The 12,567-nt window shown below is 41.2% G+C and overlaps 1 protein-coding gene across 1 annotated transcript in view; it reads left to right on the plus strand.

The window, feature by feature from the left end:
• Positions 1-2,017: 2,017 nt before the first annotated feature.
• CNOT10 (CCR4-NOT transcription complex subunit 10) overlaps positions 2,018-12,567 on the plus strand; it is a 47,904-nt gene continuing 37,354 nt past the window's right edge. Inside the window, exons 1-4 of the mRNA XM_068982193.1 lie at positions 2,018-2,219; positions 7,724-7,818; positions 8,204-8,365; positions 9,581-9,731. Coding sequence (XP_068838294.1) covers positions 2,018-2,219; positions 7,724-7,818; positions 8,204-8,365; positions 9,581-9,731 — 610 coding nt within the window. The remainder of the gene's footprint in view (positions 2,220-7,723; positions 7,819-8,203; positions 8,366-9,580; positions 9,732-12,567) is intronic.

Below are 12,567 nucleotides of genomic sequence, written 5' to 3' on the forward strand. Positions count from 1 at the left end.
CCGGTGACCGTCGTACGGAGTGAAGTCGGTCAGAAGGAAAAAGACAAATATCATGTATTAACGCATACATGTGCAGTCTGAAAAAGTTGGTATAGACAATCTCATTTGCAAAGTGGAAATAGACACACAGACATAGAGAACCAATACATGGACACCAAGGGGAAAGCAGGAAGGTGGGACGAAGTGGGAGACTGGGATTGGCATGCATCACCTCTGATACTATGTATAAAGTAGAGAGCTCAGAGAACCTGGTGTGCAGCGCAGGAAACTCCACTCGCTGCGCTCTGGTGACCTACGTGGGAAGGCAATCCCAAGACGAGGGGGTGTAAGTACACGTGTAACCGGCTCACTTTACTAACACAACGCTGTAAAGCTGTACTCCAATAAAAGGTGTTTTTTTTTTAATGGGAGGAAGAACAAAATGAGAGAACTTTAAGCCAAGGCTACTTTTATTTTATTTAAAACACCCCCAACATTTTGATTGTTATTAAGTATATAAGGTAAAAAAATATGAAGTCCTCTATCACTTCTGCCCAATCGTACTCTCCAGGTAACTGAGTTTGTGTGTTCTTCCAGACTATCCAAGCTCACATCAAATATATATTCACACACACACACATACACACACATCCGACTCTTTGCGACCCCGTGGACTGTAGCCCTCCAGGCTCCTCTGTCCATGGGATTCTCCAGGCAAGAATACTGGAGTGGATTGTCATCCCTTCTCCAGGGGATCTTCCCCACCCAGGGGTTGAACCTCAGTCTCCCACATTGCAGGCAGATTCTTTACCACCTGAGCCACCAGGGAAGACCATGTATGTGTGTATATGTATGCCAAAGAAGAAATAAACTGTGCAATACTGTCTTGCCATTTGCTTTTTATAGGGTCCAATAGGATCCGTGTTGTTTTTAAACCTTTTTATTTTTTACTCAAAGTGTAGTTAATAGAGTCTGTACATAAATTATCTTTAAGTGACCTACATAGGATATTTTAAGTGTTTTTAACATTAAAGAATTTAGTCTTATAATTCCAATTTAAAATATATAATTGAGTAAATAATTGACTTAGAGTTGTGATTGTAAATTGAAGCCTTTGTATATTATTGCATGCACACAATGAAAGAGTCACTGTTTTCATAAGCTTAATTTTTTAGATTTATAAGCTATTTGAGTTCTTAGGAAATTTTGTATTTTTAAGTCGAAGGTTGTTGCTAAAATGGGTTATATTAAATTATTTAAAGTTGTTAAAATTTTATGTTTGAAAGTGTAAGTGAAATCAAACATTCATCACAGCCCTTCAAAATGAAAACTCCAAATAGAGTAAGATGTCTAAGTTGAATGTAAAAGTTTGAGGAAAAATCTCAGCTTTCTGAACTGATAAATTAATAAGAATTAATATCTGAAAACTATAGTAAATCTATGCCCCCAGTACTCTGAGGTATGAAAATAAAAATGCTTATCCACGCTGGCAGTGTTCTGCTTTGCCTGTCTTCCCCGGAGTGTGCTGATATTCCTGGTGCTTGCTGTTCTGTCCTTTATCTCTTCTGTGTTCAATACTATAGCCTTGCTGGTCACATGGTACTCCTCTGAGCTGTGGAGAAATCAGCCAAGGACGTTGATAAGACAAATATGCTTGGTCCAGTGATAGAAAGCCACATGTGAGGTTTGTGAACCTTAGCTGGATGGTGGCTTTGGTAAACCTGAATTATTTTTCTTTGAAATGGCATCCTTCTTATTTAAAATTTTCCTTCACAAAGGCATCAACATTGTTTTGCAAGGACAGCTGCAGACTTCGTTAGGCCTTCATTTCTTTTGTCTTGGGGGAAAATTTTCTTTCCTTGAACCTCACTGGAGCTCTCTTTGGAAAAGTGTCACTTGTATGGAAGATCCTCCTCCAATCAGATTTGAATTGTTAACATTCTGTACTGGAATCTGTCTGGGCTTTCAGTTAACTTTTTTCAGTTTGGGGAAAGTGGTGTGTTTCTTTTCTACTTAGTTTAAACCTAATTGGTTAGAAATGAAGCCTGTTGGCTTAAAAAATGTCAAGGTTTGTGTGCCAAAGAGCTCTGTGCGCCTCGATGGTCAGCCCTGTTCATTAGGCCAGAGTAGAAGGAAGGTCAAGCTTATGGATGAACGGTCATATACTCTTTCAGTTGGCAACGGAGGCTATTTTTGGACAAATAAAGACACATTGTGGAATTATGTGCAGACTCTTTCTGGTAAGAAGTCAGTTACCTCCAAAATGAATGTTTTAGAGACTGTTCCTTGGAGAAAACTTGAAAAGTGCATAAAGATAAGGAAAATAAAAATAATAATCTCATTGAAGTAGGATTTTTTTTTCGCCTTAAGTTTTATTTTGAAGTAAAAGAATGTAGGTAGAATAATGGCTGGTTAACATGTAAGAGGCTGTTTCTGAGCTCAGTTCTCTAAAATGTCTGTTTCAGAATCTCTTGTCAGCCTTAGAGTCTAGCTTATCAAAGTGCTTTTGTCCTTATTTAGAGGATTTTAGGAGATTCACTTTCCCTTTTCACTTTCATGCATTGGAGAAGGAAATGGCAACCCATTCCAGGGTTCTTGCCTGGAGAAGCCCAGGGACGGGGGAGCCTGGTGGACTTGTGGGCTACAGTCCATGGGGTTGCGGAGTTGGACACGACTGAAGTGACTAAACCACCGTCGCCACCACAGTTTCTGGAGAATAATGATAGCAGTGGCCGCATGAACCAGTCTGCTTCTGTTGGGAAGTAGAAGCTTAACTCTTCAGTGCCTTGGTGAATTGTCTTATGTTTCCCTCTGCCCTGTATTCATAAATCATAATTTATAAATGACATTTGGGCCCAGAAGCCCTGTTAAAGAATGCCATCTAATGTAAAGAGGCTGTATTTTGCGAAGAAGCTGTGAAGATAACTTGATGGCAAACTAAGAATTTGGGCTGTTTGGTTGCAATTTAGTGCACTTCTGTATGAGGGGAGATACATCAGGTTTCCTTAAAGAATTTTTAAGTATTAGTATCTATGTTCATTGTTAATATGTTGACTATACTTAGAGTTGAGGTTCCATCTCAATCTAAACTCATACTTTGCTTTTTGGGTATCCTGAAATCCTGTGTCCTTATTTTTACACATTTTAAAGAAATTGGTCTTTACTGTAATTGTGCGCTTGAAAGTTTCGCCAGGCAGGTGTATTGTGTAAGCAGTTGACTTAACAGAAACTCATTGTTACTAGCTTTTTAAAGAAAAAGCTGTTTGACAGAGTCTTCTTAAACCAGTGAGCTCTCTTCATCAAACTATTCATTTTCCCTCCCTGTTAGGACTCAGTTCTTATCTATCTGTATGCTAAGTGGAAGTGAAATACTAATTTATGTAACTTTAATTATCAGAAGTAACACTTCTTATAAACCCAAATACCAGAATACCTTTTTTATTTTTTTTTGGTAGCAGATCTAAGTCTTAGATAAGTTCACAAGTTGTATTTTGTTTTAAAGTATGTGGTGATTCTCAAGAGTATTCAGTCTAATAATAGGGGTTTCACAGTGATCTAAGGAGGTGTTCACACTAAATCTAATTTCATTGTTTGTTTGTATATGTAAAGTGCAGAAATACGTATTTTGTTTAAAAAAAAAAAAGCCACAAGTGGAGTCCTTAGTTGTTCTGTGATAGGTAAAGTGGGAAGGAAGCTAGTATTTAGTTATATCTCTAAGCAAAGAGACAGGTGGCCAAGGGGAGACCAGACTGGAAATGTGACTAATTCTAAGACATGTGCTTTCATTGTACTGTGATGATAGGGGAACTGGGAGTCTTAACTGACTGCTGTCACGTGCCTGTCCAGGGAGGGCTTCCACACGCTCATCTCACACACCAGCAAAGTAATGCTCAAAATTCTCCAAGCTGGGTTTCAACAGTATGTGAACCAAGAACTTCCACATGTTCAAGCTGGATTTAGAAAAGCCAGAGGAACCAGAGATCAAATTGCCAACATCCATTGGATCATCGAAAAAGCAAAAGAATTCCAGAAAAACATCTACTTTTGCTTCGTTGACTACGCCAAAACCTTTGACTGTGTGGATCACAACAAACTGGAAAATTCTTAAAGAGATGGGAATACCAGACCACCTGACCTGGCTCCTGAGATCTGTATACAGGTCAAGAATCAACAGTTAGAGCTGGTCATGGAACAAGAGACTTGTTCCAGGTAGGAAAAGGAGTACGTCAAGGCTGTATATTGTCACCTTGCTTATTTAACTTATATGCAGAGTACATCATGCAAAATGCTGGATTGGGTGAAGCACAAGCTGGAATCAAGATTGCTCGGAGAAATATCAATAACCTCAGATATGCAGATGACACCACCCTATGGCAGAAAGTGAAGAGGAACTAAAAAGCCTCTTGATGAAAGTGAAAGAGGGGAGCGAAAAAGCTCACAAAGATCATGGCATCAAGTCCCATCACTTCATGGCAAATAGATGGGGAAACAGTGGAAACAGTGAGAGACTTTATTTTCTTGGGCTCCAAAATCACTGCAGATGTTGACTGCAGCCATGAAATTAAAAGACGCTTGCTCCTTGGAGGAAAAACTATGACTAACCTAGATATCATATTACAAAGCAGATACATTACATTACTGACACAGGTCTGTATAGTCAAAGCTATGATTTTTCCAGTGGTCATGTATGGATGTGAGAGAGTTAGATTATAAAGAAAGTGGAGCGCTGAAGAATTGATGCTTTTGAACTGTGGTGTTGGAGAAGACTCTTGAGAGTACCTTGGACTGCAAGGAGATCAAACCAGTCAATTCTAAGGGAAATCAGTCCTGAATATTCGTTGGAAAGACTGATGCTGAGAATGAAGCTCCAATACTTTTTGGCCACCTGATGTGAAGAACTGACTCATTAGAAAAGACCCTGATGCTGGAAAAGATTGAAGGCAGGAGCAGAAGGGGAATATAGAGGATGAGATGGTTGGATGGCATCACCAACTTGATGGACATAAATTTGAGCAAACTCCAGGAGTTGGTGATGGACAGGGAAGCCTAGTGTGCTGCAGTCCATGGGGTTGCGAAGAGTCTGACATGACCGAGCAACTGAACTGAGGGCATCCTAAAATCAGCTCTTTTTGACACTGGGTTCTTTGACATGCTCCTGGAAAACAGTTTTCTAGGTCATTATCAAAAAATACCAGGACTTCCCATGTAGTCCAGTGGTTAAGACTCCACACTTCTGCTGCAGGGGGCACAGATTTGATCCATGGTCAGGGACATAAGACCCCACATGCTGAGCGGTACAGCCCCACCAAAAAATGCCCATGCCATAAGGGTACCTATGGTTTAATGAATTCTCACAAATCCAGAAGCAACCCGCTCCCCCCCCAGCCCCACCACAGTCTCTATCTGATAGATCTTGCAGTCACTAGACCCCTTATCTTACTTCTAAACCTTACATTAGTTTTAAGCAGACACTTATTTATTTAATATTTGTTTATTTGGCTACACTGGGCCTTAGTTGCAGCATGAGAACTCTTAGTTGCAGCTTGTGGAATCTAGTTCCTCCACCAGACATCAAGTTCCTCCACCAGGCCCGAAACCCAGCCTCCTGGATTGGGAGTATGAAGCCTTAGCCACTGGAACGCCAAAAGTCCTAGGCAGGCATTTAAAAATAAAACTTAAAAAAAAAGTGATCAGTGATCATTATAAAAATTTAGACAGTTGTCAAATGCAAGTTTGTGTTCCTGAGGCACAGTGAGGCCAAACCAAGATGTCAGAGTTTGGAGCAGAAAAAGGTTTATTGCAGGGCCAAGAAAGCAGAATGGGTAGCTAATACTAAAAAAACCCAAACTCCCCCAACCGTTTGCACCAAAGAGTTTTTGTAGGCAAAACCTGGGTTGAGAGCTGCAGGGTTTGTGGCTTTCCTCTGATACACTGGTGGTGAGGTAACCAGAATCTTGTGCTTAGCCTGAAGTTACAATCCTCCATTTGAGTAGGGACCTGAGTACCTGCAAAAGAACTCAGAAATACATATATTCCTTGAGCAGGAGCCAGGACCCTGCCCTGCTGTTTCTCGACTGCTCCATCTTCCCTGTTTACTGTTTGAATCTGCTCTTTGAACTTAAGGAAGAGCTAGGAGTCTGAAGCTTTTTCCTACAAGCAAGAAATGGGACAGGGCAGGAAATGGGTGGGGAGATGAGGAGGAGGGGTCAGAAAGTTTTGTATCCAGGAAAGCACCATAGACAGAGCCCGCCTGGGTCTCACAGTTAAGAGCAATAGGAAGGAAAGTAAAATCTCTCTTCTGTCCCACTCCGTGAAGGTAATGACTAAAAACTGGATGTTTATCCTGCCAAATGTTATTCTGTATATATTCAGAATATCTGTGTATTTTTATAAAACGTGGAGCTCTGTTGTATAAAACTGTTTGCAGTCTGCTTCTTTTATTTAAGATGTTGAGGACGTTTCTCCCTGTCAACACATTGCAGGGACTCAACTTTTAACAATTGTGTAGTGTGCCATTGTATTTCCATACCACAGTTTACTTAGCACTTTTCTTAACTGAAGGATGTTTATTTCTAGACATTCACTATTATAAACAGCGCTGCAGTGAGCATCTTTATGTATTTGTAGAGTGAATACCTGGAAGTGGGGTTGTTTGGTTAAGACGTTGTACATGGACAGGTATTGGTGATTACTTCCCAGGAGGTCTGACCAGTTTACACTCGGACTCAACAGGTGTTGTCCTTAAGTAGTTTAAAACTTGCATTAGCTGAGATTTTTGCATTTATTTGGGACTTTTTTAAAATAAAAAACTAATTTTTAAAACAGTAAATTGTAGGGCAGAAATAATATATACGGAAACTTCTGTTAAGGAAGCTTTTTAAATGTATTAATCCTGCCTTTTCGATTTCTAAGCCTATGAAAGCCTTCATTGCTTGGTAATTACCTATGAATTCTCACCAGTGTCATTTTCTCATTGTTAACTGTTAATACTTTCTAACTAGATTATAAACTTCTTGAAGGCATCTCACATGTACTTACAAGTTCCTTGCGTCTCTAGCGCCTGGCATGGGTTCTTGAATATGTGACATTCGGGGTGTATTGCTGTGGTGGGAGGCAGAGCAGGTTCTCTTTTTTAAGACAGGAGTTTTCTTGTTTTTCTTTGCTTCTTTCCGGCTGTGCGGGGTCTTCGTTGTTGCGTGCAGGCTTGGTCTGGTTGCAGCTCGTGGGCCCCAGAACACTGACTCAGTAACTGTGGTGCGCGGGCTTCATTGCCCCGTGACATGTGGATTCTTCCTGGACCAGAGATCGAACCCATGTGTCCCCTGCGTTGGTAGGCGGGGAGCTCCCAGATCTGATATTTTGAAGAGAGCACGATATTCTCAGCCTGAATGTCCTAATGGACAGAGCTGTAATCCTTATATAAAGATTTCCACAGCAAAGGGAGATATTTCTTAAGTTTTTGAAAGAATGCTTCATTCCTCACTTATAACATTAGTTAGCAAACTTCCCCAATGGTTCAGTGGTTAAGAATCTGCACTTCCAATGCAGGGGAAGGGTTTAATTCCGGGTCTGGGAACTAAGATCACACATGCCGCATGACCAAAAAATACTAATTATTCATTGTAGTTGAGAAAGGTGTGACTTTGGCAACTCCAGGACAAAGAAGACCATTAAGAGGAAAACTCGGGACACGTTCACTGGACAGCTGTTATTCTAAAGAACTCTCAAACTTGTGTATTTGCAGATCAGGGAGCAGAGAAACATGAAGGGACAGGTCCGTCCTCTGGGATCACTGATCAAGAGAAGGAGTTGTCCACCAGTGCTTTCCAAGCTTTCACAGTAAGAAATGGTTTCTCTTAACCTGTTCCATTTTTAGAATCTGTCAAGCATGAATATTTTCAACGTGAATTTATGATCTTTGTTCTGTACTAATTTAAGAGTTAGCTTCAGAGAGTAGGTTTAGGTTTAAATTTCTTCACTTTTAGAGTTTAAATATTGTGAAAGGAATGGGAATAATCTGAGCCATTGCCAAGTTTTTGTGTTTTTAAATCATATCACAATTTTTTAATTGATGGGACTATTACTTCATCTAGTGACTTTAGTATATTTAGGGCAATTATATCTTTGTAAAAGCTTTTAAATAAAGATGAATGAAATATATTTGGAAATGAATATAAAGTTCTTAAAGTTGGTATGTGATTTTGTTTGTGTATTTTTGTTTTAGGCTGGAAATTACGATGTCTGTCTGCAACATCTTGCCTGTCTACAAGATATAAACAAAGATGATTATAAAATAATTTTGAATACAGCAGTAGCTGAGTTTTTTAAAAGTAACCAGACAACAACAGATAGTTTGAGACAAACACTTAACCAGCTGAAGAATCAGGTAATACCATACATGAATTTCATTATAAAATATTGTGGTCCTCTCTATGAAATGAAATTAGTTAAGCAGAATTAATGTGACTTTTTATTTGCTATTAACAGCACAATTTCTAATGTGTCTACAACATTTGCATTAGTTTTATTTGTACACAATTCATTTTCTAGGAAATGAAGGTATTATGCTGTGTGATTTTACATTCTGTTGGGTTTCAAACTTGAACAGAAGAAGCTAATATACCAAGTCTGAATAAGCTTTGGAGTTTTGAGAAAGAATTAGAATAGAAATACATGAAAAATGTAGCTGCTGAGATTACAATCTTACTTATAATGGAAAGATCTGATTATGAATAATAATGTCATTGTTTTAGCACTTGGGGTCAGGAAATGATTAACTTTGTAAACAGAAGATATAATTCATTTACGGTTTGGGACTTGCCTTGGTCATTGGTCTGGTCATAACAACACCACAAGGTTGGACCTTTGATACTGAAGAGGGGTGGTGGCAGACCTTCAGTGCCGACCACACAGTAAGACCTTATGTAACTAAGAACCTCTGTCAGACATCTCACTTATTCTTCCCAGTAGCCTGATGAAGTAGCTACTACATTTTTTTTCTCATTTAATAGACTTGAATGCTAAGGTACAGATGACTTGTGTAAATTGTCCAGAGACACAAAGGTTTTACGTAATAAAAGCTACGTGAGCCCAGTTCTGTCTGGCCTTTGAGCCCCCATGCTAAATTCATGACAACCACCATACTGTAGTGTGTGTGCATGCCCAGTCAGTCAGTCGCGTCCCACTCTGAGAGCCCATGGACTGTAGCCCACCAGACTCCTCTGTCCATAGGATTTTTCCAGGGAAGAATACAGGAACAGGTTGCCGTTTCCCCCTCTAGGGGATCTTCCTGACTCAAGGATCATCCAAGGATCCAACTACCAGAACTCTCATCCCTAGAGCCCGTGCTCGATGATGAGAAGCCCCCGCTGTGCGACTGGGCAGTAAGCCCCGCTCTCTGCAACTGGAGAAGGCCTGTGCACAACGGTGAAGACCCAGCACAGCCAGGAATCTACAACAGAACCTATAGGTCCTATTGACTGTGTGGGAGATTTTAGATGAAAAATGCTGGCCTGTGTTCCTGCTTATTCATTCAGATTCTTGCACCTTTACTCTTTATTTTCTTACTGCTAGAACACAATCTCTTTTGACTGTTCTATAGGTACACTCAGCTGTTGAAGAAATGGATGGGTTGGATGATGTTGAAAACAGCATGTTGTATTACAATCAAGCAGTCATCCTGTATCACCTGAGGCAGTATACAGAGGCCATATCCGTTGGCGAAAAACTTTATCAGTTCATAGAACCTTTCGGTATGTCATCTGTCAAGAAATTAGCCTATCTCCTCATACTTGGAAAGGTCTGTGATACTTGTGTCTAGATAACCTAAATCAGAATCTTTTATGAGTGTTTCAAGAAAGAAAAAGCAGTGTCAGAGTATCTTAATGGTTAGAAAAAATAAAAATTCTATCACTTTTAGATGAATCTAGGTTTTTTCTTTAACATCCTGCTGTTACCCCCACCCCAGTTTTTGAAGGTAACTGTTGGAAATGCTGTTTCTGATTGGAAAGATTCACTGATTTTTTTTTTTCCTTTGCTCTTTAAACACTGCCTTCATGTACCTGATTCTTTCTTGACTGTTGTATTAAGGAAGGAGTGTTTCGGAAATGAGGGGGACAGGGTAGTGTTTTATTTCATATATTGCCTAATTGAAATTCTTGTAGGTACTCATAGAGCAGATCATATAGAATACAATTAGCCTTTTGTTAACTAGCTCACAGTTACCCGCCTCGAATAAGAATGCTAAGAAAAGTAAGGACCGCTGTTCTGTGGTGACCTGAATGGGACAGAAATCCAAAAAATAGGGGTATATGTTTAAGTATAGCTGACTCACTTTGCTGAACAGCAGAAACTGACACAATGTTGGAAAGCAACTATACTCCGATAAAAATTAAAAATAAAGTAAGGACTTGATTAAAGTGAAAGAGGAGAGTGAAAAAGTTGGCTTAAAGCTCAACATTCAGAAAAACGAAGATCATGGCATCTGATCCCATCACTTCATGGCAAATAGATGGGGAAACAGTGGAAACAGTGTCAGACTTTATTTTTGGGGGCTCCAAAATCACTGCAGATGGTGAATGCAGCCATGAAATTAAAAGACACTTACTTCTTGGAAGGAAAGTTATGATCAACCTAGATAGCATATTCAAAAGCAGAGACATTACTTTGCCAACAAAGGTCCGTCTAGTCAAGGCTATGGTTTTTCCAGTAGTGATGTATGGATGTGAGAGTTGGACTTTGAAGAAAGCTGAGTGCCGAAGAGTTGATGCTTTTGAACTGTGGTGTTGGAGAAGACTCTTGAGAGTCCCTTGGACTGCAAGAAGATCCAACCAGTCCATTCTGGAGGAGATCAGCCCTGGGATTTCTTTGGAAGGAATGATGCTAAAGCTGAAACTCCAGTACTTTGGCCACTTCATGCGAAGAGTTGACTCATTGGAAAAGACTCTGATGCTGGGAGGGATTAGGGGCAGGAGGAGAAGGGGACGACAGAGGATGAGATGGCTGGATGGCATCACTGACTCGATGGATGTGAGTCTGAGTGAGCTCCGGGAGTTGGTGATGGACAGGGAGGCCTGGTGTGCTGCGATTCTTGGGGTCGAAAGAGTCAGACACGACTGAGCGACTGAATTGAACTGAACTGAAGGGCATGGAAAGAAGAGGGCGTGAATAAAGCACCAGCAAAGCTGGACCTAAGAAACGTGTAGAGAGAGCTGTTGGCTTCCAGCCTGCGAGCAAGCAGATTTCAGGTGTCTTGTTCTCCATGGGGTCTTTCTCTCAAATTCAAAACACTGCTGTCTATGGGGTCGCACAGAGTCGGACACGACTGAAGCAACTCAGCAACAGCAGCAGTACTTATTCTTGATGGATGAACCCCTGATTGCTGCTGTGGTCACTGCAGGATGGATGCTGCTTCGGGAAGATTACAGGCCCCTGTGCTGACGGCTGGCTGGACAGCTCTCGCTGTGGCTCCAGGGAGGCCTTTTCTAGGCACTCTTCTGCCCCTCAGCCCTGAGGACACCACGCCTGGCAGACAAGGCAGGAGTGGTGAAAGATTGTGTGACGGGGGACCAGATCCTTTGCCCTGTAAAGCTGGGAGTCACAGTTCTATTTCTAGGATGGCATGGATGTGTTTTTTCTCTAAAGCTGGTTTTTAGAATTTCTGAAACAGTTGTCATCTGTACCCTGTGCTGTACTATGAGCACAAAATAGCAGAAGGAGATGACAAAGGATAAGGTGGTTGGATGGCACCACCAACTAAATGGACTTGAGTTTGAGCAAACTCCAGGAGATAGTGAAGGACAGGAGAGCCTGGCATGCTGCAGTCCATGGGGTCGCAAAGAGTCAGACACAACTTAGCAGCTGAACAACAAACACCAACTCAGTATTCAGATGCATTTTCCTTCTTTGAAAATTTTTTTTACTTTATTACTTGCCTCTTCATACAATATAAGTTTATTGAGCAGATGCTGTTTTGGAATCAGAAGATAATAGTGAATACAATCGAGTCTTCGCTTTCATTAAGCTTATCTTCTAATGGCAGAGAGAGCAATACAACAAATATGTATTGTGAGGTAGTTAAATCCTGGAAAGAAGGCTAAAATTGGGTAAGAGGATTGACTGGGGATGTCATTTTTAGATAAGGTAATTGAGGAAGGCCTGGAATAAGACAGTATTTGCAAAGTGGCTCGAGTGAAGAGAGGTAAGCCCTGCAGTTGGCGGGAAAGTGTCACAGCCAGAGGTTGTAGTGTATGCAGAGGCCCTGTGGTGATGGTGGTTCCGGGGAGTGAGAAGACGGTGTCACCGGGACAGGAGCAAGCGGGGCCCCGGGGGAGCAGCACAGATCCAGCACTGTGGCCTGGGTAAGGACTGGCGGGCTCTCAGCTGAGCTGGGTAGCCCTTCTAGACATGCGACCTTGGCACGTCAACTGCATCGCTTAGTCTTCAGTGGATTCCACCGTGGCCACTGTGTAAGCGCAAGCCTGGAATCAGGAAGGCTTGTCAGGCCCCGGATCGCGCCCCAGCCCCATCACTGGAAGCGTGGCGTCCTCACCCCTGGACCACCATGGGCTTCCCCTGAAATGGTCAGTT

The sequence above is a fragment of the Capricornis sumatraensis genome, chromosome 10 (assembly GCF_032405125.1).
Source record: "Capricornis sumatraensis isolate serow.1 chromosome 10, serow.2, whole genome shotgun sequence".
NCBI classification, from domain to species: Eukaryota; Metazoa; Chordata; class Mammalia; order Artiodactyla; family Bovidae; genus Capricornis; species Capricornis sumatraensis.